The 22,859-nt window shown below is 38.3% G+C and overlaps 1 protein-coding gene across 1 annotated transcript in view; it reads right to left on the bottom strand.

The window, feature by feature from the left end:
* The window catches only part of PDZD3 (PDZ domain containing 3), a 316,510-nt gene that overhangs the window by 126,971 nt on the left and 166,680 nt on the right, over positions 1-22,859 (bottom strand). Inside the window, exon 3 of the mRNA XM_044079455.1 lies at positions 4,307-4,371. Within this exon, the coding sequence (XP_043935390.1) occupies positions 4,307-4,371 (65 nt within the window). The remainder of the gene's footprint in view (positions 1-4,306; positions 4,372-22,859) is intronic.

The raw sequence follows: 22,859 nt of genomic DNA, 5'->3' as shown, positions 1-22,859 counted from the left end.
ACAAATCCAGTCCTCGAAAATTTTGGTCAACTATCAACAACATCCTCTGCCTTGGCAAGCCCTCTAATCCCTCCCCATACCCTAACTCTTCCTCTCAGGAAACAGCTACCCTCCTGAATAAACACTTTATCTCTTCCATCCAAAATCTGGTAACCTCTAAGCCAAACTCTACTTCGACACCCACCCTTCCAAGTCCCACTAACACAACTTTATTTTCTTTTGAGCCAGTTCCCATTACTTACATCAAATCTCTACTACTCAAGCTAAAACCTTGCTCTCCTTTAACTGACAATCTATCTCCTAAATTCCTCAAATTTGCTGCTGACTCAATTGCATATCCTATATCTATACTAATTAATCGATCTATTCTGGAATCAACTGTCCCCACCTTTCGGAAATCTTTCTTCACTATCCCTCTTCATAAAGGTGGAAACTCCACTGACCCCTCAAACTACCGACCAATTGCCATTCTGTCCCCCCTCTCCAAGATATTAGAAAAATGTATTCACTCACAGCTTCTCAATCACCTCCTCACACACCACTTACTTACCCCTACCACAGCACCACTACTGCCCTCCTCTCCTTCACTCATATCATTGCAGAGGCCCTAGACAACAATAAACTCATTTCCTGTTTCTTCCTAGATCTCTCCAAAGCCTTTTATACTGTCTCTCATCCTCTACTACTATCCAAACCCGCAAATCTCCACCTATCCCCCTCTGCACTTGCCTGGTTTAATAGTTACCTATCTGGCAGGGAACAATCTGTCAAATGGCTCTCATCCTCCTCACCTTTCCTTCCCATCTCCACTGGTGTTCCCCAAGGCTCCATCTTGGGAGCCCTTTTGTTTAACATCTTCACCAATGATCTTTACACCTAATGCAAATAATCCTCCCTTATTCAGTATGCCAATGACTCCACACTTATATCCCTCTCAAATAATATTCCTGAACTACACTCCTTGACCCAACAGGCCCTACTATCCACTGAACAATGGCTCGTTCACAACCTATTGATCCTAAATCCCAAAAAGACCAAGCTCCTACTTTTCCTTCCCCATTCTCTTTCTCATCACAAAACCTCCTTTTTTATTACATCTTCTAACAATACAACTATCCAACCTGACAGCCACACAAAACTCCTAGGGGTCATTATCGATGACAAACTAAAGTTCAACCTGCACATACTGCAGTGTATAAAAAAAACAAACCAGAAACCAGGTCTGCTATATCGGAACACAAAATTCCTAACCCCTGAATCTAGACTTACCCTGGGCCAGGCACTCCTCCTCCCCTCCCTCTTATACGCCACCCCAGTTCTTACCAATATCCAGGCCTCCACTGTAAACAAACTCTAACAGACTTACCATAAAATAGCCAGATTCATTACTAACTCCCCATACAACTCACACCACTGCATTTCTTTAAACTCTCTTCAATGGCTTGAACTTCCTCAATTTCTGCTATCTTATCAATTTCATATGCTACACTCTATTCTTTATAAACCCTCCTTCTGTCCATCTCTATCTTCCTTAGTCTCCATCTATATCCCATCCTGGACCCTCTGTACTTCTAACCAACAATTACTTGATATCTACCACCCAAAAAGGTCAGTAGGCAAACTACTCTACAAACACTCCCTTGCCCATGTTTGGAACAAACTTCCCCTTGACTTACATTCTATCTCCCACACCTCACACTTTAAAAATGAACTAAAAGCTTATTTTCTCAATTCCAGAACCTGCCCTTGCCATGACCCTACCTAGTCTTCCTTCCCTTTATGTACCCTCAAAAGGACCATACTTAGTACCTCATTACACCTCTCTCCCATGTGTCTACTATGCATTTGCCTAATTTTATACAAACAAAAAATGTTTATTGTTGACCTATTGAACTATATCAATGTAAAATTGTTACTTAGCTTATTTTTAATGCAACTTTAACTTTATGCATGTAACCCAACATATGTGAATCTTTTTGCTATAACTGCTATTATATCAGTATTGTTTAAAATTGTACTTGTTTAAAATGTACTACTGGAGCTTTTCTCCTTGGGTCTCCACTGAAAATGGGCCACAAGCCAGTTGGACAAACCTGGTTAACAAATGTCAATAAATAAATAAAATAAATAAAATGAAACTTTTCCCTCAACAACCCCTTCAATAGTTTGTACAAGTATGTAGAAACACCAAAATGAAACATTTCTCCAACGACCCCTTCAGTAGTCTGTCCAAGTATGCAAAAGCTCCAAAATGAAACATTTTCCCCAATGACCACTTCACTAGTCTGTCCATGTAAGCATAAGCACTTCAGTGATACAAAAGTGAAACATGTCCCCCAGTGATCCCTTCAGTAGTCTGCCCAAGTATGCAAAAGGCCCAAAATGAAACAGTTCCCCCAGTGACTTCTTTAACAGTCTGTCCAAGTATGCACAGCCCCAAAATGAAACATTCCCCCAATGATCCCTTCAGTAGTCTTTCCAGATATACAAAAGCACCAAAATGAAACTTTTCCCCAATGACCCCTTCAGTAGTCTGTCAAAGTATGCTCAAGCACTAAAACGAACTAATAAGTAACACAACTTTTCTGCTGTAGTCTCTCTCCCCACATGCCAAGTGCGCCCACAGCGAGTGATTTTGGTTGGGAAAATACTGCATCCCTCACTCACTATGGGTGCCAGTGATACTGTCTTTCTTGCACTGTTGCACTACTCTCTCTACCAGCACAACCAATCACAGGTCTTTTTGGGAAGGTGCCAAATGTGACTTATGCAAGTGTGGGAGGCACGTGGGAACATCTCAGATGTCCATTTAGGATGCATGTGTTAAATGGAAATAAATTTGAAAAAATTATTATTTTTTTTTAATTTTGCATTGGTGATTGGCAAGTTGTGCCCTGGACTAGACAGCACTTGGGGCAATTGCCCCATTCACCCAACCATAGCTATGCTGCTGTATATGGATCTAATTCATCAGAATAGAGCAAATGTTTTCTAGACTCTAGACTCCACCATGGCAGCAGCAGGGTAACACAATAAGCCAAAACAGCACTAGAAACATGCATTACTAATGATCATATCTCAAAGGTACACAGTACACCGAATAAGTATATTAAACCACACAAAGCACCACAAAATAGAAAAAAAATAATGAATATGAAAGCATACTATGTAGATGGAGGATTTTGCTCCCGTACACTTGTTATGATTAGAATTGTCACCAGAGCTATCATATATTCAGAGAAAGAGCACATTCAAATAACAGCATAAGCCTGCAGTGACCAACAAAATGATGTTCATTGACTACATAATCTCACCATAGTGCATATTTGGTACTTATCACATAAAGTTCATACAGCAAGTTACAGCATTTTTATCCACTCTTCACTTTTTTACATTTATATTCTGCTTTAGAAAAATGTGTCCTTCACAACAGCTTGATTAATCGATTCCAGCATTTAGTGAAACATCTTTCATTCATTCAGTTACCTTCCTTTCCATCAGTTGTTGTGCTTTTATGGCTAATATTATCAGAACTATACAGCCAAGAACTATGAATGCTTGGAGAGAGCTGGATACTAAGGAGAACTAAGGTCAGGTCCAAAAAGAAGTGATTAAGTTTTCTGGCACTCTATCCTGTTATTTGATTGGCTTTTCTTCTGCCTTGGCTGGTAACAAACAAACTGACCTTGATTGCTGGAAAACAAAGCTATATGAAGTACAGCCAGTGATAGCAGAATGGTCCAGATATGGCATATGCCTTAGGGCTGCACTGATTCTCACCACCTGTACCATGGAAGGCCAAACACATGGAGAACATATTCTGAGATGGCATGTACTTTCATTACCAAAAGGATGGAGTGGGCACGCAGTTACAATACTGGGCTTATCATCTCCTGCTGTTGCTGTTAATAGATATGCTGTGAGGTAAAAATAAGCTGTCACTGGTTTGTAATCCAGCATGCAATAATATGCACTGTAATCCAGGTGGTTGGCAACAGCAGCACACAACATATCTGTGACTGAGCATTTGCTAATCAACAAAAACTGTGAGAGTCGGGCCATGTATAGCGCCATGCTGTTAACGTTTCAGTGACTGGGGAGAGATAGGGAGGGTGTCAGAAAATGTGATTTATTCAAAGAGGCTCTTTGATATCACTTTTTGGAGTAGTTCTTGTTCACTTTTTTTTTCCTACTATGAAATGCGGGGAGACCTGCAACATTTCAGCAGTAAACCTCTGCATTTAAATTCATGAAATTATAACTAGACATTTCATACAATGAAAGAAAATATGTCAGTTCTGATTACCTTGATCATCATTTATGCAGAGAGCAGGGTTGTCGATTCCCAGTTTAGGATTAAATGTAAATCTTCTGAAACAGAAAAACAAAAAGACAGACTTTAGGCCTGTAATTAAAAAGTAACATAGGGTGCGGTGTACATTAACACATGCTCTGATGGCCTTCCTAACCCCTAGGAATTTCACCGGAGAAGTCATACTGATAGCTAAAATGCCTCATAAAGTCATACCATATGCTCAGGAAGGTACAGAGTAGCGGTTCAGAATCAAAATTCCTCAGAACCATAAACTGTATTTTCACTCACTCACTTTTTCTCTTATGAGTTGCATCCGATTGCTAGAGTGACCTTGTGGGCAGCAACTGCTCCTGGTGGAGTTTTCAAAGCAAAGGAAGAAAATGGAAGTAGGTTGCCAGGTGTTTAGTTTTTGATCGTTTCTTATTGTCACTCAGTATCTGCCAGTAGTAAACATATTATAGAAATAATTTCAACATTTATCATTTCAGTACAGATTATGTAGGGCTCATGACTATTCACCTCTTCTCCAATGGATAAACCATGGTCACACAACAGTGGAGAAAGGTTAACACCATGCCTTTGCTGAAAGTGGCTTTCAACAATAAGGCAGTCACACTGCTGTCAAATGGAAAAACAGCAGTCTGCAGAAACACACGTTCCCATGATGTGAACAGTGCTGTATGTGTTTCCACGTAACAGTACAAACAATAATAGCATCATGCATTTTTAAATTTTTTTTTTAATAAAATTTGTTACACCTGCAACATGAAGACATCATTGTTATTTTAACGTCACTGAATTCACTGCAGAGTTTAAACAACATGCTTAAAACCAAGACATTTTAACGACTGGCTCACAAGCCACATTTATCTCCTGCAGACTGCAGTGAGTGCAGCTGGTAAAACAGATTTGTCAGTTATTTGCCATGAACATGCCTTAGTCAATTTAAAATCTGAAAAAAAAAAGTTCAAAGAATGAAGTGTGCTCTCACTGTTCAGGTAATAACTGTATTTAATCACTAAGGAAACCTGATGTTTTAGAGATGATATAACTAAATGTATTTTAAAACTTCACTGTCAAAGACTGCACAGTGTGGAACACTGCTCTCTTAAAAATATAATGTGGCGGTTGTTTTACTTAGAAATGTAAAATGTGTCATAACCTCAAAAGGCTGAACGCCCATACAGGGAGTTATGTCTTGATGTCTTCCATTAAGTGCAGATCCAAACTAAAGCAAGGTTACTCCATCCAGAAAGTGGTGTGGTGTTGAATGATGCTAATTTATACATACTGCAGTCATTCATTTTTATTTATTTTTTGTTTATTCTTTGTTTATCAGATAAGTGAAGTGGTCCTAGTACCCTTTCCAGCCATAATCTGGGTGTCTATGCACAGATTTTAAGATGTTATGATGTGGTATATTAGAACATTAGAGATATATCAGTGTGAGCGTTTTTGTTACAAAGTAATACACATTACAGCATAATAATTATATCAACGTCTATGAGTTTTTGCTAGATTTATACACGGTACATTCTAGGATCAGGGCCATATTAATGTGGGCACTCGATTCAGAACTTACATAGAATTAAACAGATACAACTGAAATGATACACAGAAATATAAAGAGAGACACTGAACTAATAACATTTCATCATTTTTCAGTGGAAAGACATTTTCCAATGACAAATAATTAATATCTTTCATTTACTGTAGTTAGTATTTGCTGCATAAATGTACACACATGTGACAGTGTGAGATTCAGCTCTACTTTTGGGCCATTGAGAGAGTCTGCCATAATTTTGCTGTTCAATTTTTAGAATAGTGGAGGGGTGGCTTGTGGTATTGGACGGCTGGGCTGCAGTCCCCCCACAATTCTGTTATTTAAAAAGAAGTTTAATTAGTAAGTTTTACACACTAGTAGCAGTTTGAACTGCAAGCTAGTTGTAAAGCTGAAATGCAATGTTACTCAGAACTCGGAGATGAATGCAATGCAATGATTGGGAAGACATCAACAAAGATGCCCAGAAGTCAGTGCAGTTTTAACCTCAGGAAATGAGAAGAAGACTGAACTGTTAAGTCAATCTGAGTACTTGATGTGACTGCTGATTAGTCCTGTTGCTCTCATGTAGCCTTCCTGTCCTTTAATACAGTTAATTTGCAGGGGAGAGAGGGAGAGAGCTGGACGAAAGAGGAAACATGGATTGTTGAAATATCTATTGGATTACAGTTTAAGGTAAGAAAATTCAAGAATTCTTTGGCAAGGAAGAATATTTTGAAATTAACCCCCTCCAAAAAAATCATTAAGTTCTTAATGCTTTTTTTTTTTTTTTGGGCAAGGCCAACCAGATACTTTCTGTATTTTTTTTCCTGGCAGGGTTAACCAGATACTAGGGAGGCAATGTGCTTTGGGGACTGCTGATGACTTTCTTTATTTAATATAATACTATGGAAGGGTCAATCAGATACTAGTGGTCTGTGTGTTTTTGGGGGCTGTTGATGACTTTCTTTTTTTAAATATAATATCCTGGCACGGTTATCCAGATAGTAGTGAGGCAATGTGTTCTGGGGACTGATGATTTTCTATTTTTAACATAATATACTAGCAGGGTCAATCAGATACTAGTGGTCTGTGTGTTTTTGGGGGCTGTTGATGACTTTCTTTTTTTAAATATAATATCCTGGCACGGTTATCCAGATAGTAGTGAGGCAATGTGTTCTGGGGACTGATGATTTTCTATTTTTAACATAATATACTAGCAGGGTCAATCAGATACTAGTGGTCTGTGTGTTTTTGGGGGCTGTTGATGACTTTCTTTTTTTAAATATAATATCCTGGCACGGTTATCCAGATAGTAGTGAGGCAATGTGTTCTGGGGACTGATGATTTTCTATTTTTAACATAATATACTAGCAGGGTCAATCAGATACTAGTGGTCTGTGTGTTTTTGGGGGCTGTTGATGACTTTCTTTTTTTAAATATAATATCCTGGCACGGTTATCCAGATAGTAGTGAGGCAATGTGTTCTGGGGACTGATGATTTTCTATTTTTAACATAATATACTAGCAGGGTCAATCAGATACTAGTGGTCTGTGTGTTTTGGGGGCTGTTGATGACTTTCTTATTTTTTTATATATAATATCCTGGCAGGAGTCAAACAGATACTAGGTATGCAGTGTGTCCTGTGGGCCATTTGTGGATGACGTGTTTTTTTAACGTAATAGCATTTTGCAGGGTTCGTCAAGATACATTAGGATGGTTTGTCAATGTTTTGGTGTTGAAACAAACTCTACTCTTGTATGGGTGAACTGAAGTAGGATCATGTGCAAGTTCTTGGCTATGCGATGTGAAAGAAGTACAGTAATGAAACTGTGGTCTTTTATTTTCATTATTTTAAACCATGTAGGCTGAAAGCAGATTCTTTGGGTAGGCCGTTGGGATGGGGGCAATGCGTATGTGTGAATAGAATGACTGCAGCTCTGGATTGCTTTGCAAGAGTAATGTGCATTTGAGTGAAGTAAAATTGACCACAGTCTCTGAACTTTGAGTCTTGTTTATGTAAAAAAAAAAAGAATACTTACCTTAATGACAGTGCTGTCCTTTTTTTGTTTTTAACCTTGCAAGATCAAATCATACACTGTGGGTGGGGTAGGCACTGAAGATCAAATCATACACTGTGGGTGGGGTAGGCACTGAAGATCAAATCATACACTGTGGGTGGGGTAGGCACTGGAGATCAAGTCATATACTGTGGGTGGGGTAGGCAGTGGAGATTGGGGCTATGTGTGAATGAAACAAACAGCCCTGCTGTTTACTATTGTTGTAATTCCAGCTTTGCAAAACTGTAATACTTTTAAAAATGTTTCTAATATGTTGATAGACTATTCAATGTGTGCATTAGTGACTGAGCACTTATTTTATGTAAATTGGTAAGCATCATCAGGGCTGATCCCACTGTAACATAGCTTCACTCCTTTGTAGTTGGCCAAGCCCTTTCAGTTGTTTCCTGCAGCCCCCCCCCCCCTTGATTTGAAGTCACTAGCTCCCACTGGAATAGTGTGTTTTTATAGATCACTTGGGTGGGTTATATTTAAGACTACTAGCAGAACATTACCTGACAGATTTATATTTATAACTATTAGTAGTGAAGTCCATTTAATAAAGTTTTAAAATGATTTGAGTATTTACAATGGTGACACTTGTATCCTGCGGTGGTGGTGCTGCAGTAGCGTTGTCACCTCACAGTAAGACGCTGTCCTGTTCGATTCTCAGCTAGAGCATCTTCTGTGTGGAGACATGCATGAATGGGCGTACCTTCGTTGAAGGTTGTGCGTCAGAGCTGGCAACTCGGCACGTAAAAATCTACTGCCAATCATTAGCGGACTGGAGTTCCGCTGTGGCGACCCCTAACCAGGAAAAGCCGAAAGGCGCAACAACAATGGTGACACTTGTAAGCTTGCAAGTCCTACTTAGATAGACTACTGGGTTGGTTGTTTGTTATGGCACAGTATTGCTACACAGTAATACCCTTTGTCCAAGAAGCAGGGACATTTGTAAATGTCTTTAAAACATTTCACCAGTATTTTAATGGAAAGTTGAGTAATTTGTCTGAGTTCTATGGGGAGATGGTTCCAGTTAGAAGGTACAATGTTACTAAAGCTTTTTATGCAGCAGTGATCCCAGTTAGGGAGGGGTCTTATTAATATCTTTGTATTATTCTTATGACTCCTAAGAGAATGGGGGGGGGGTCTTTATGGCCTTTATTTGTTACCTGTTTCCAAAACAATGGTAGGATTTGCTATTCAGTTTCTTTAAGATAAGAGTAGATAATAGCAAAAATTACTGTTATTGGTAGCTAGTTGTTTTCTTGTAGCGTGATACAGCGAAACTCCAGTTGGGGAGAACGACTAGTGAATTTACAGACAGAATATTGGAAGACAATTGATAGAGCTTACTCACATTTGGGAAGAAATTCAGTGTCATTTAGAGTTTGCTTAGCTTCCTTTGTTACGTGGATGGAGTAGGCAGCTTTCAACTGAATCAAGAGTATTTGAACAACCAAATTGGTATGAGTTTTGAATGACAGAGTTGGACCCAGAGTTAGTCCTAGGCACTTGTCCACCATTTATGGTTACCTTGTTGGGTGAGGGAATGGTTAATAGGCAGGATTTTTCTATTTGTTATTACGCCATTTATAAAGAGCTGAGAAGTCCTTTTGCAGATCTGTTTGGACAGCTGCAAGGAGTGAGATCCTGCTATGTAGGAAACTGTCATTTGCATAAAACGTGATGTTAGTTGGTGGGATGCAGCTGCTATATAATCAATAAATACGAAAACAGACAGACTTTCCTGGTAAACAAAATAAATAAATACATATATACATACATACATACATACATATGGGGACTAATATACAGCCCTGAAGGACTTCTGCAGAGAATTTGCCTGTGCTAGTGTGCTGATTTTCCTTCTGTACTATTAATGTCCTGTTAGTTCAGTACTTTTGAAAACAGCTATGTCACCACATCCAGTTGTATTAAACTTGTGTATAAGTGCTAGATGGTCAACACTTCCAAACACCTGAAAGGATATATATATATATATATATATATATATATATATATATATATATATATATATATATATATATATATATATATATATATTGTCAGCTATACTACACTGCTCTATTACAAAACTCTTTACACAAACTAATTTCCACAGTCCAGCATCATAGAGCAATCATATGCGACAGATTTAGCCTTGACTGGAAAGCCAAAGACAGAATTACACTTCTCTGTTTTCAGTCACTTGTACAACCTTTCTTAAATAATGAATGAAGTCAACATTCACTACATTTCTCAGTCATTCGTAACATTCCTCATAAACTGAAATCTGTAGTAATACTTCTTTAAGTGACCATAACTAATTTCTAATATTAATGAACCTCCAAAACTTTTAAATTTCCTGCTGTAATTATTCTATCATACACTATACCAAAGGATTTACTTCCTTTCCTTTTATAACAGCTTTTATCCCATTACTGCATTAGCTACTTTCTTTAAAGATCATATGCAAGGAACTTTTTTACTGTTTCTTTTTGCTGTAATTGATTTTCTGATTCTGAAATGGATTTTTTTGCTTTAATCACTTCAATTGAACTATGGTTATTAAGTATAGTATACTAGTGTTAGCATTACCTGCAGGCTTAGTAACTGTCAACTTACTTACTGATTCCATGACATGTGACCTCAACTTCTGATGATGCAGTTGTGGGGACAGTTTAAAGTATGTAGGTGTTCTATTGCCTGCAGCAGGTTTCAACACATAGATGCACCACAGATGGTCAGTCAGTCAGACAACAGATTAATAAGTAAATGGTCATATTCAAGTAAAAATAAACCAGAACAAGGCAAGATTTCTTGTAAAGTGTGTAATGCTTTGTGTACATTCTAATAACAGATGCAATACTCTAATAGTCTACCATGGGAAAGCCACTTCCAGAAAGAAATCTAAGGGCATATAAACGACTACGTTTCCTAAATTTACCATGCCTTTTTCACATTGTAATATTAGTTACTTTATATCAGGAAGACAGTGGATGGTGATATTTCCACCTCAGTTTTTCACAAACCTTATCATAGAAATACTCTATTACATAGGAGGAGTATGCACCCCCCCTCATGAATTCAGAAATGTCATCATGGGACAAGGTTTACGAGCGTCAAGGCTAAATGCCTCTGATGAAGGATTTCTGAAGGAGTCAAATTAACTTAGTGACAGGTTTCTTAAGAGGGGATATAAGGAAGATGAAGTTAAAGGCATACTACTACAAGCCTCGGATATGAGACAGGATAGAGGGACACCTTATTTTTTGGGATATGATTCCAATAGATTAGACACTAATACTTCTATCATGAAAACTAGAAATTAGAATTAAGTGTCCCCCTTTTTTACACTAATGATGTGAGAGACATTACCTAGATTATTAAGAAACATTGGAGCATTTTAACAGTTGATCTTATGATAAAGGAGATGGTAGGCAATCAACCATCATTTAGCTTTAAAAATAAGAAATCTTTAAAGAGGCTCCTTTGTTACCCTAGACAGGTGACTCATATGGAAGGGAGTATTGACAACAGGTGTACGAGTATATGTAACAAATGCAATTATTGTACCTATATAGATATCAAAGGGTGTTTTATACATCCAGATACTGGTTTTAAATATGTTTTTATGTTGCATCTGACTGTACTCCTCAGCATGTGGTATATTTAGCAGTATGTCAACAATATTTTTCATTTTATGTAGGGAAAAACAATCGTATGTTGAAAAACTGTATAAGGGAAGATCTTTATCACATATGTATCAGCTCTGAAAATAACGCTCTCTCTCAAAACATATATTGAATTTTGATGATAATCATATATTTAAGTTTATGGCAATAGATAGAGTATTTCCTGATATACAATGTGGAGATGTTTGTAATACCACAGAAAATAAATTAGATGGATAATTAAGCTATGAGCAGACCACAGCAGAGGCTTAAATGAAAAAGCATCCTTAAAGCCGATTTTAAAGAAATGTAGCATTAGGAAATAATGGGATTTTTAATTCTTATTTTTATTTCTAATTTAGTCTATGTTATTTTGCTTATTTGTATTAAAATTTGTGTGTGTTGCTTTGACTTTATATTAGAAGTTGTTTTAACAGGATGTGACATCATTAATTGATGCTATTATGATTGGATTCAACTGGTTTAAATAGTTTGTTTCATTTATTATGTATATGGTTTGATAAAGCTAATTGCGAAAGTGCTCACCTGTTTTGACGTGCTGCTATTAAATAAGTTATCGAACGCTGTTCATGGTGCCTTCGACCGTGATTTATACAGTGGCCATTTTATATTGTCTTGTCCTGGTATCTTTTTCAGCCACCAAATTATTGTTTCCATTACGTTTCTTTTTATTTTTGTACCAAAGTTGTTCATCACAAAGCAGATATGAGATAAAACAAATTAAGCAGTATTTTGGCTAAGTCACTGGAGCTTGTTATAAGGCTCATTGCTGAGACTACAGAATCTGCATTTTTTGTTACTTTTTTTAATTGACTGTAGCAAAGGTAAAACTAGATATTAAAAGGTGGTCAGCATAGCAAAGGTTGGTAGATGTGGTATAACATACAACATAAGTTAGTATAGTGATGTAGCATAATCCAATGAAATTACACTTTTTTTAAATCTCTTCTGTCCATTTGAGTGCATTTAATATGCAGCTGCTGCTTCTCTGTAGTGACGTTTGCTTGATGCTACACTCTTCCCCATGCCTCTTTTCTTTTGTCACTGTCAGTTTTTAGGAATGTGTTTCTCAGCAGTGGTATCTCTCCTTTCTACTGGAAGTGGGAGGAGTTAGTAGGCATGCAAATTTAATGCTATTCACTTGTCCATTTGTTAGCTAGATTCACCTACTTTCCAAGAGACTTTGTCTAGATTTTCAATGTCTGCAGTTTGAGCGGTATGATGATGAGTCTTCATTATCATTCTCATCTGTATCATTTTAGCAGCATATTCACCACATCATTATCAATGGCACTTTCACCATCTTCATTGCCATCACCATCATCACATCATCATTTTCTCTACCTCTGCATCTTTATCATCACAATATCTTCATATATTCATAGGTAAGTAATATACTAGATGCCTTTGTAAGCCATTTTAAATCTAGTTAATTTCTCTTCCAAAGGTGAGAATCAGACCCTGCATCTTCTGTTTGTGAGGTAAACACCTTAAACCTTTATACCAACCCAACCCCTTTTCATCACATCATCTTCATTATATATTTGCCATCATCATCTTTATCTTCGTTGCATATTAATCATGACAATTTTCTTCATCATCTCCATTTCATATTCTTTATCACATAATCATCATCTTTTGTATCATCATTGCATAGTAATCATGATCTTTTTTATTTATTTATTTATTTAATCCTCATCCTCATCTCAATAACATCATCATCACCACCATCTTTTTCACATCTTCATCATCATTACATCTCCTTAGTCTCATGCAATGCATCTTCATCATATTGAGCACTGCCATCTACTTCAGTGCATATTGTCTATTTTGTCATCTTTATCCCATCGTAATTATCCTCATCATCTTCATTGCATCCTCATCATCCTTATTGCATCTTCACCATCATCCTCATTGTTATCTTCATATCTACAGCATCTTCATAGCATCTTCATCTTCACAGCTGCATAGAGCATTACCATGCTCTATTTTTGTCTTTGCAACCTATTTCTAAAACTATAACTACATTTAGTTATTTTATTGATTTACTGTCAGATTGATTGAGTGACAGGATGATTGTGCTACATTCTGTCACTTTGCATGTTGAAATCTGCTGCAGAGTAAAGAAGTCAGCCACCACTACAAGGTGATTGTTTTCATAATTGTAACATCAGAATGCAATGACATGGATTCAGGAATTAATTTGACATTTCGATAGGTTCTGTTTGATAGTTTCAAAGCTATACCTGCCATGAGCAAATGAAATAACTATATATTCATGCTCATGGACATGGCAGAGGCAGAACCATAATTAATAGCACACATCCACATTAGGAGGATATATTCTACTATATTTTGGTATGTGAAGAGAAAATCTGGACATAATTTGATGGATGGAATTAGAAAATAATGCTTGGTCTAGAGAAAGACCTGATCTGTTTGAAAGACCAGTAAGAAGAAACATTAGTGCTGTAGCTAAGGAATCAAGTAGGCTGAGCTGTAAGCAACTGGAAACAGCATTTTATTAGAGCACAGACTTTGTATCTGTTGAAATGGCAATTCAAAATGCAGATATGGCAACATATTTATCAATCTTGCAGTTCAAGTCCTGGTGCTTAATTAGGAATGGATCTCATCCAACACCACCCCTCTCCCCCAGTAAAACTACACTAATCACTTCATAAGTCAAGTTTTGACCTACCTACAAAGGAATAACTCACACTTAGACAAGATACTCACCATAGGCCATTAATGATACAAGACCTGAAAAAATTGTCCCTGACCTCTCCATTTATTTCACTGGAGAATCAAAGGAGTAAAATGCCCTGTAGTTATATTTACTACAAGATTAAAAAAAACACCTAGCACAGTTACACTCTGTTTGTGGAACTACAATGTTTCTAATTGAAATGTATTTATAAAGATAAGACAGTTTCCAGCTCTCATGTGTTTTCTGCAAGATAAGTATTATCTAAAATTACAAGCAGACATGGTGATAGATAATTTAACATAACCCCTAATTTGTAGCTTGGTCTCACTTAAAGGTATCTTCCAATAAAGTATTAGCTGGAAATTGGAAATGCTATTATTTTTTCTGATATGTAGCAGAGTCCTGTTTCCAGTACTTGTTATTTGCAGTGCTGATGTCTGACTGTGATGGAAAGGGAAAGAAATTATCACCAACTTCTTATTCATAAATACACTGAAACAACTCCATACTTATGCACATATATAAAGCATGAGTCAAAATATTGATCGTTTTACACTGTTTATCAGCAAATGCAATGCATTGTGAGATACTGCTCCTATCAAGCTAAACAAGTTGACTAATTAACAGTGAGCAAACATCTTCAGGGGTAAATCACTTTTATCCACAGGCAGCCTCCATAACCATCAGTTACAGCCACTTTATTGACTGGGTACATGTCAGATGTTTGATTGTAATTTAATGAAAAAAAGCCACAGTAGAGTATTCTAACTTGCTTTATACAATGCACACTACTTCTGCAAAGTCAGATGAATGACCATTTAACTTTATCATGACACTAGGTTAGTCTTTTTCATTCACAGATACCATACCCAACAATTATAGCCACTTTGTTAAGTGTGCTAATCTTTACTTGCAAGTTAGTTGTGTGATCACTTTTGCTGGGTGGCAGTATCAGTGGTGATTGTAGCAGCCACAATATCAGTTGTAGCTGCTTAAATGGTTTGCTTTCTTGTGTGTGTATGTGTGTGTGTGTGTGTGTGTGTGTGTGTGTGTGTGTGTGTGTGTGTGTATGTGTGTGTGTGTGTGTGTGTGTCTGTGCTTGTGTGTGATAATGGCACAGTTTCTAAAACTGCTATTGTGTAGAAACATATTAGCTCTTTCTCTGGAGTATTAGACATCTCAGATGTCTAATTATGGTAAAACATAAACTAAACAGTAGTTCTTTGCAAGTCTGTTTCACAGACACTGTAGCCAGTGTAAATTATTCTAGTGTACTTCACACATAGTACACACTAGTCCTGCAAAGCCAGATTAGTGACTGTTTAACAACTGACAAATTGTTTGCCACTTTTATCCACAGACAGGCAACATGCCCTGCAGTTCTAGTCACTTTGTTCACTTGTGCACCTGAGACACTGACTGTGGTAAAACAAAATAATGGCCACAGTAATGCATTGCAACTTTATTTCACCCAAAGAGTAGCCATGGTAAAGAATGTTAACTTATTGCACACAGACCACATTAGTTCATAAAGACAGAATAAGGAACCCATGAAAGCAGGGTCAGTCATTTTCATTTTCATCCACAGACTGCCTCCAGCTATGCTTGGCAATTATAGCTACTTTGTTGACTGTGTACCTCTCAGATATTTAACTGTAACAAAAAATAATAATGGAATAAAATAATGGCTACAGTTTTATAGTTCATCTCCATTTAAAACAATCAATTGATAGCCAGCAACAGTAAAGTATTTCAGTATTCACATTACAAAGCTGACTACTGCTCATAATATCTGGTTGTTTCAGAGGGAAAAAAATACTTACATTACCCTACTGACAATTACATGCAACTGTTTCCACTTCACTCATCATATCTACTTTACTATTTAAAATTTGTTGGATATATGTTGCTTGCCATCCCATCTGATTTTCCTTAATTATGTGTGGCTTTCATATTCTTTAAGATGTAATTGCTGAGGTGCTAGAAATTTTATTATTTTTAAAGAAATTTGCTTTATGGTTTTAAGTCATTGTTAGTAATATTTCTGGAAGTAGTGAAAAGAAAATCTAAATTCATGATCCTGGAACACATTAACAACCTGAATATATAAATGTATTTCCTTATATTCACTCCCCATGTGGTTAAATCATAGTAGCAAAACAATTTAAATACCTGTGCACATGGATTGGCCTATCACTTTCTTTTAAACACAGTACAAACAAACCAAGCTACATCTTCTAAGTCATTTAATTTTAGAGTTTGAAGAAAAAATGCTCAATTTATGTAAAGCAAGATGTGACAATTGTTTAAATATCCATAATAATGCAGAACAGTTTTTAACCTCTTTACAATGTTTAAAACGTGAGACCAGTAAAGTAACAGTGATGCAATGTGTAGACTTAAAAGAAAAAACTCAAGATATATGGTGAAGAAGGAGACTTACATGTTCTGATTATTTTATTTTTGAAAAAGGTAATGTAGCAAACCCCAAAGAAGATGTCCAGCACTGCAGTGATTCTGTATGCAGCACAATGAAACTGAAAGTTGACCTGGATTATCGAAGGGTATATAGCTGCTCATTGAAGACCTGTCTTCCCAAACGTTGATGCTGAATGGTCAAGAAGACCATGAGCATGACTAGATAAACAACAGCAACAAGATATGAAATATCTTTGTTTCAGCACCGATTTCTGCTTAGTCTCCTGAAGTACACATAGTATTTTGAATTATATTGCTTGCCTTACACAGGGACTATGTAAGATGTCAACAACTCCCTTACATCTTTACTGGCTTTCAAACCCTGAATAACACTGGGGATAACTTGCTTTGGTAATTAGTAAGGAAATTGTATTCTTATGTACAAAGATTAGAAATCTGAGTGTCTGATTTGTGCAGTGGTCTATAAGTCATAATGTGACTGAGTGAATGCAATGAAAAGTTATTTTTGAGAATAGTGGTCCAACTTTTGACAAAAATCAGTCAAGCTAATGTGAAACGGGCAGCTGTAAATGAAATGTTATTTTTGCAGGTTCAGTTCCTGACTATATTCTTTTATTTAAAACAGTAAGCACAAGCATATAATGTTCAGTTTTTGAGTTACTAATATTCAGTGTGTGTATGTCCTCATTAATTATCAATGCGGTTGCCTCTCTCAGAATCAGAAGCCAGAATGCAACAATCACTAGATGGGGAATTGCCTCAGGAGAGACCCAAAAATGAAAGACCTGATACCAAGTCCTCTGTGGCATCAGAACACTACCAGGATGAGTTCTAGCCTTTTGGTTTTGAATAGCAAATTAAACAGGAAGTGAAACAACATAAGGAAACATTCCTCTCTAGTTAGAGGTAAAGCATCCACTACACTCTCGTCTACGGCCTTTTGCAATGAGAATTTGACAGCACCCTCATTCTCCCACATGGAGAACAGTTTTACCTTTAGAGTGCTTTAAATCTGGAACAGCAGGTATGTGGATTTGCAGTGAAGGCATAACTTCGGGGGCGGGGGGGTGTCATACTGTAATTTAATGTGAATAAAGTGAGATTTAATATGTTATTATTGTAGTGTATGGAGCACCATGATTATAATTATATCCTGGTTCACCACTGCTATAGTGCAAGAACTGTCCTTACCAACACTTAAAAGGGCACTTAACAATTGTTAAGCCCCCATTTAGGCACTGTTAACATTGTGTCTGCACTAAAAGCAGACAGTGCTGACCAGTAAACAGCAGCAACAGGGCATGAAATGTCTTAGTTTCATCTCTGATTTCTGCTTACTGTCTCTGAAGTACACTAAGTATTTTAAATTAAATTGCTTCCCTTACACATATGTAAGATGTCAACCACTCCCTGACTCCTTTACTGGCTTTCGCACTCAGAATAGCACTTCATGTTTTTTTTTTTAAACTTACTTTTGATTAATTTACAGTCAATGGACAAGATAAATCTCCATGCACTATAAACAATTTTGAACAGGTCAGAGGATTGTAACTCTGTAATCTGATGTTGTCAATCGTCACTTAATCCTTGACTGTGGGTTTGGTTCCATATATCAGAACCGACTCAGCCATTATTCCAGCTCGTGCCATCCAAAAACTCTTGAGCTAAGCTCTGCCCATAATGCTCCTTACAAGGTTACCTCAGATATCATTTGCCACTTCTGCTGCCAGACATGTTTTTCCTCAGAGCTCTTGAGTGACAGCTTCTTCAAAACTGTAAGTTTCCTTATTAAATTCTGTATTAAATCCTTTATCTTCTTTCAACTACCCAGCTCCTCTGTGTTATATACTTAACTCTTTAGTGTCCTTTTCTCAATGCCATTGTTGATAGTCTTTACTTTCTTTTTTCTACCTACTTGGTAAATCTTCTTTACCATTGTCGGTACTTCTTTCCCCCTTTACATACCATTGTTGGTATGATTCGTTCCCCTTTGTCTAGCTATATTTCAAAAAACTTCCTTCTGGTCCTTCCTGCCTTTTTGGTGTGTGTGTGTGTGAGACCCTTCTGCTATGGCAGAAAAACTTAAAGGAACTTCCGGCTTCAAAATATACCAGAAGTGCGATAGAAAATTACCTAACTCAGACGGGCACACACACACTCTGTGTCTACTGCTTGGGCCCAGTGCATCTTCAGAAAGACTGTGCCATTTGTCACAGTTTTAGTCACAGAGCCCTGGTAGACCAAATAAACAAGTTAATTTTGAAGGGACTCTTAAAAACTGATTTTGACGAAGTCTTATCTGCATCATCTAAATCTAAAACTGATGTCAACTCCCCTTCCTCTTCTTCCTCTTCCAGCAAACAAGAAAAATCAAAGAAGAGGAGCAGTTTAGTTCCAACAACTTTGTTGGAACCTCCAACTAAACTTACTAAAACTTCCATGGTTCCCATAGTTTCCTCAGAACGATATGAAAAGTATTTGAATCTTCAGTGCCAGTCTCTTCACCGATTACATTGGCTGTGACAATTATTTTGGATTCCTCCACTTTGGTGCCTTTTAAGCCCTCATTTCCCTCTGTCTCAGAACCAAAGGAATTTTCCTTCAAGGACAGGCCCCAAGCAAGATACTCTCCATCTGTTGACTCCTTTCTTGAATGTCCTTCAAGTCCTTTCTTGGAGAGACTTTCCCCCAGATCTCCATCAGCTTCTTTGGTCCATTCCACCAATAACCTAACAGAATCTGACATTATGAGATTGGTGGACCAGTTCCTGGTGGCAAGGGAGTTACCTTCTTCTTTGGTTCCTAGCATTCATAGCCCTGGAACCTTGCCAATTACCACACCAGTTTTTGTTCCTTCTCTGACTCCAGCTGAGCCATCTGAGTTCCTGGTGCCAGCTTTCCTGGTTTCAACTGTATCGGTGCTGGTCAGAGCTTCTCCTATGGCACCTATAACTGCCTTGAGTTCTGCTGTTGGATCTGGAGACCTCCTGGGGTCAGAACTTCATTGCCAGTTCAGGGGGCATGGTTCCACTCCAGTGTTTTCAGAACCATCCATGCTCCCCAGGGCATCGGCACATGTAAGCTTGACACTAGCTTCAGCTTTGGAGGCAACCTCCTTGGTGCAGGGTGGGACCACAGTTCCAAAGGAATCTATTTTGGTTCCAGGCTCCCATTCTTCTATGGCAGGGCCTGCCTTCCAGGCCATGAAGAGGGCCTTGTCCACTGCAGGCAAACAGTGTATGTCTCTTTCGTCAGACCAGATGTCCCGTCCTTTCCCTCTACCAGAGCATCCTCCAGTCTCTACCCTGGGACAGCAGCCACAGAAGACTCAGGATCTAACCATGGTGGTTATGTCCTTTTCAGCCCATCCCACTGAAGAAGTACCCATGAAGAGAAAGTTCAAGAGGAAGCACTTAGACTCCCTTGAAGAGTCTTGCAATGAAAATACTGATTTCAGTGAAGGGGAAGATTCCCCAAAGTCACCCCCGGAAGACGTCTCCTTTGGAGAAATTCTAGAGATTCTAAAACAGATGGGTGGCTGGACTTCCCTCCAGCCTTCCTCAGAGGAATTGGTATACCTGGAGGCTTTTTGTGCTTGACTGTCTACCTCTTGGATCTCTCCGCCTGCTGATGATCTCATTAAATTGATTGCTCAGTGGGCTTGGAAAATACCTGATTCTAATGAGCCTATCCCAAAGGGACCAGACCGCATTCTGTCAGCCCCTCAGGATCAGCAACACTGGGTGAACGGAATACCAGTAGATGCCATGGTGATAGCAGCAGCCACTAAGAAGGAACTTGCTGATGAAAGTCTTCCTATCCAACATCCTAATAAAGAGTCTAGGACGATGTATAGATTTGGGAAGTGTGTATACACTTCATCGACCTTCACACTAAGGTTCTTGAATTACATGGCACATTTCACGACACTTCAATGAGATCTGACTAAAGAACTATCAGATACTCTGACAGGAGCAATAGCTGAAGGAGTTTGAGGCAAAGTATTTTCTCAGCTGGCAACCCTAGATTCTATTTTCAACTTGTCCATGAGGCTAATTGTGCATGCTGCTGAAGGGATGATGAGGGCAGTGGGTTTAGGTGTAGCCATTAGAAGACACTCCTGTATATGCTTATGTGAATTTGCAGAGCCTTTTAACTCTTCTTTCTTCAACGCTTCATTTGACAGAACACTCTTTTTGGTCCCAAAGTTAAAGACACCCTGGCCAGATGTGAGAAAGATGGAAAGAATCTTTCTGCTGTGGGCGTATGCTTTTCCACTCCTCAACAGTCTTACTCCAGGAACCAGAGAAGTGAGAAGCTATAGTTCAAGAAGTCCCAAGGGCCTTTCCAGGACTCACGTGGCAATGACTTTCCCTGGGGCAGAGGGGGGAGTAACAATGGAAGACACCCTGCACGAGGCATAGGTGGCCCACAAAATCAGGGTTCCAGGGATTCTTTCCCTGGTAACTCCAGGCATTCCACCCAGTTACAGGAATGCAGCAGTCTTAGAAATTCAAAAACTGCTCATCAAAAGAGTCATCCAAGCAGTCCCGGCAGACCAGATAGGATACGGATATTACTCAAGGTTCTTTTTAGTGCCAAAGAAAACAGGGGACTGGAGACCAATTTTGGATCTCACCCAGCTGAGCAAGGCTGTTCAAAAAACCAAATTCCAGATGGTCACAATTCAGTCTATACTCCCATTCTTAAGAAAAGACAATTGGATGTGGTCTGTAGATCTTTTGGATGCATATTATCACATAAAAATGGACAAGCAATCCAGAAGATTCCTGCAGTTCTGGGTGGGAGCCAGTGATTACCAATTCAGAGCTCTGCCCTTTGGTCTCACCACAGAGCCCAGGGTATTCACTAAATGCATGGCAGTAGTAGCATCTCACTTCAGACTGCTAGGATTCTGCAAGTTTCCATACCTAGATGACTGGCTCCTCACTGCTCCTACCAGGCATCTACTATTACAGGCAAGAAACTACATTATTCAAACTTTTGCCCTCACTGGGAATCACTATAAACTGCGAAAAATCCCACCTACAGCCAACACAGCAGTTAAAACCCATAGGAGCAATGCTAAACACAAACATGGGCATCTTGTCTCTTCCTTTAGAATGACTACACAGAATAAGATCGCAAGTCAGCCAAATTATTCGCAACAAAAAGGTGACTGCAAGACTGTTGCTACAAACACTAGGCTCAATGGCAGCGTCCATCACTTTAGTTCCTCTTGAGAGATATCATATTTCTTTATTTATGTCTTTATTTTTTATTTTACATTTGTTGAGTGGGATAGTCTGACTGGATACATGTCCATTTTCAGTGGAGGCCCGGGGAGAAAAGCTCCAAAGGTAGTTACAAAAGCAAACATAACATAATACAAATTAAGCACAGTTTACAGACTCTGTTGAGAGATATAAGTTATACAATCTCACAAACTTATGATATAGCTTAACAAATTAAAACACAAATAAGTTGCAGGTGAAATAGTATTGGTACACAACTATAACCAAAGATTTAGTGATGCTTGGAGCAAGGACATAACCAATGAGAAATTAAATACTCCTTAAGACTTTTCTTGAATTGAGATATGTGTATTCTTCAATGGCTCCTCGCATCCCAATGGTCCTTATTAAATCAACCAATATCTCACCTGATAATGATCACCAATTTATGCAAGAGAGACCCAAATTGGTGGCTTCATTCCAATGAAATTTTGTCAAGCAGACCCTTTCTCCCTCCTCAACCCCAAGCCATAGTGACCACAGATGCATCCCAGATAGGGTGGGGGGGCATTATCTGGGACAGACAGTCCAAGGCACTTGGTCCCAGATGGAGGCCAATTTGCATATCAATGTTTTAGAGATGAGGGTGGTGCTCTTAGTAATGCAAGCATTCCAAGAAGCCCTCCCCTTGGGAATGATTGCAATTCAAACAGACAACATGCCAGTAGTCTGGTACATTAACAAGCAAGGGGGAACCAGATCTTACCCTCTTTGTAGAAAAGCTCTCAGAGTATGGCAATGGGGGATTTCATCTGACCACTTTCTAATTGCAATGCATATTCCAGGGAGCTCCAACGTGATT

Source organism: Protopterus annectens, chromosome 8.part0 (assembly GCF_019279795.1).
Source record: "Protopterus annectens isolate FY-2018-M chromosome 8.part0, PAN1.0, whole genome shotgun sequence".
NCBI lineage: Eukaryota > Metazoa > Chordata > Ceratodontiformes > Protopteridae > Protopterus > Protopterus annectens.
The sequence above is the reverse complement of the archived record's forward strand: the minus strand, read 5'-3'. Positions and strand labels throughout refer to the sequence as shown.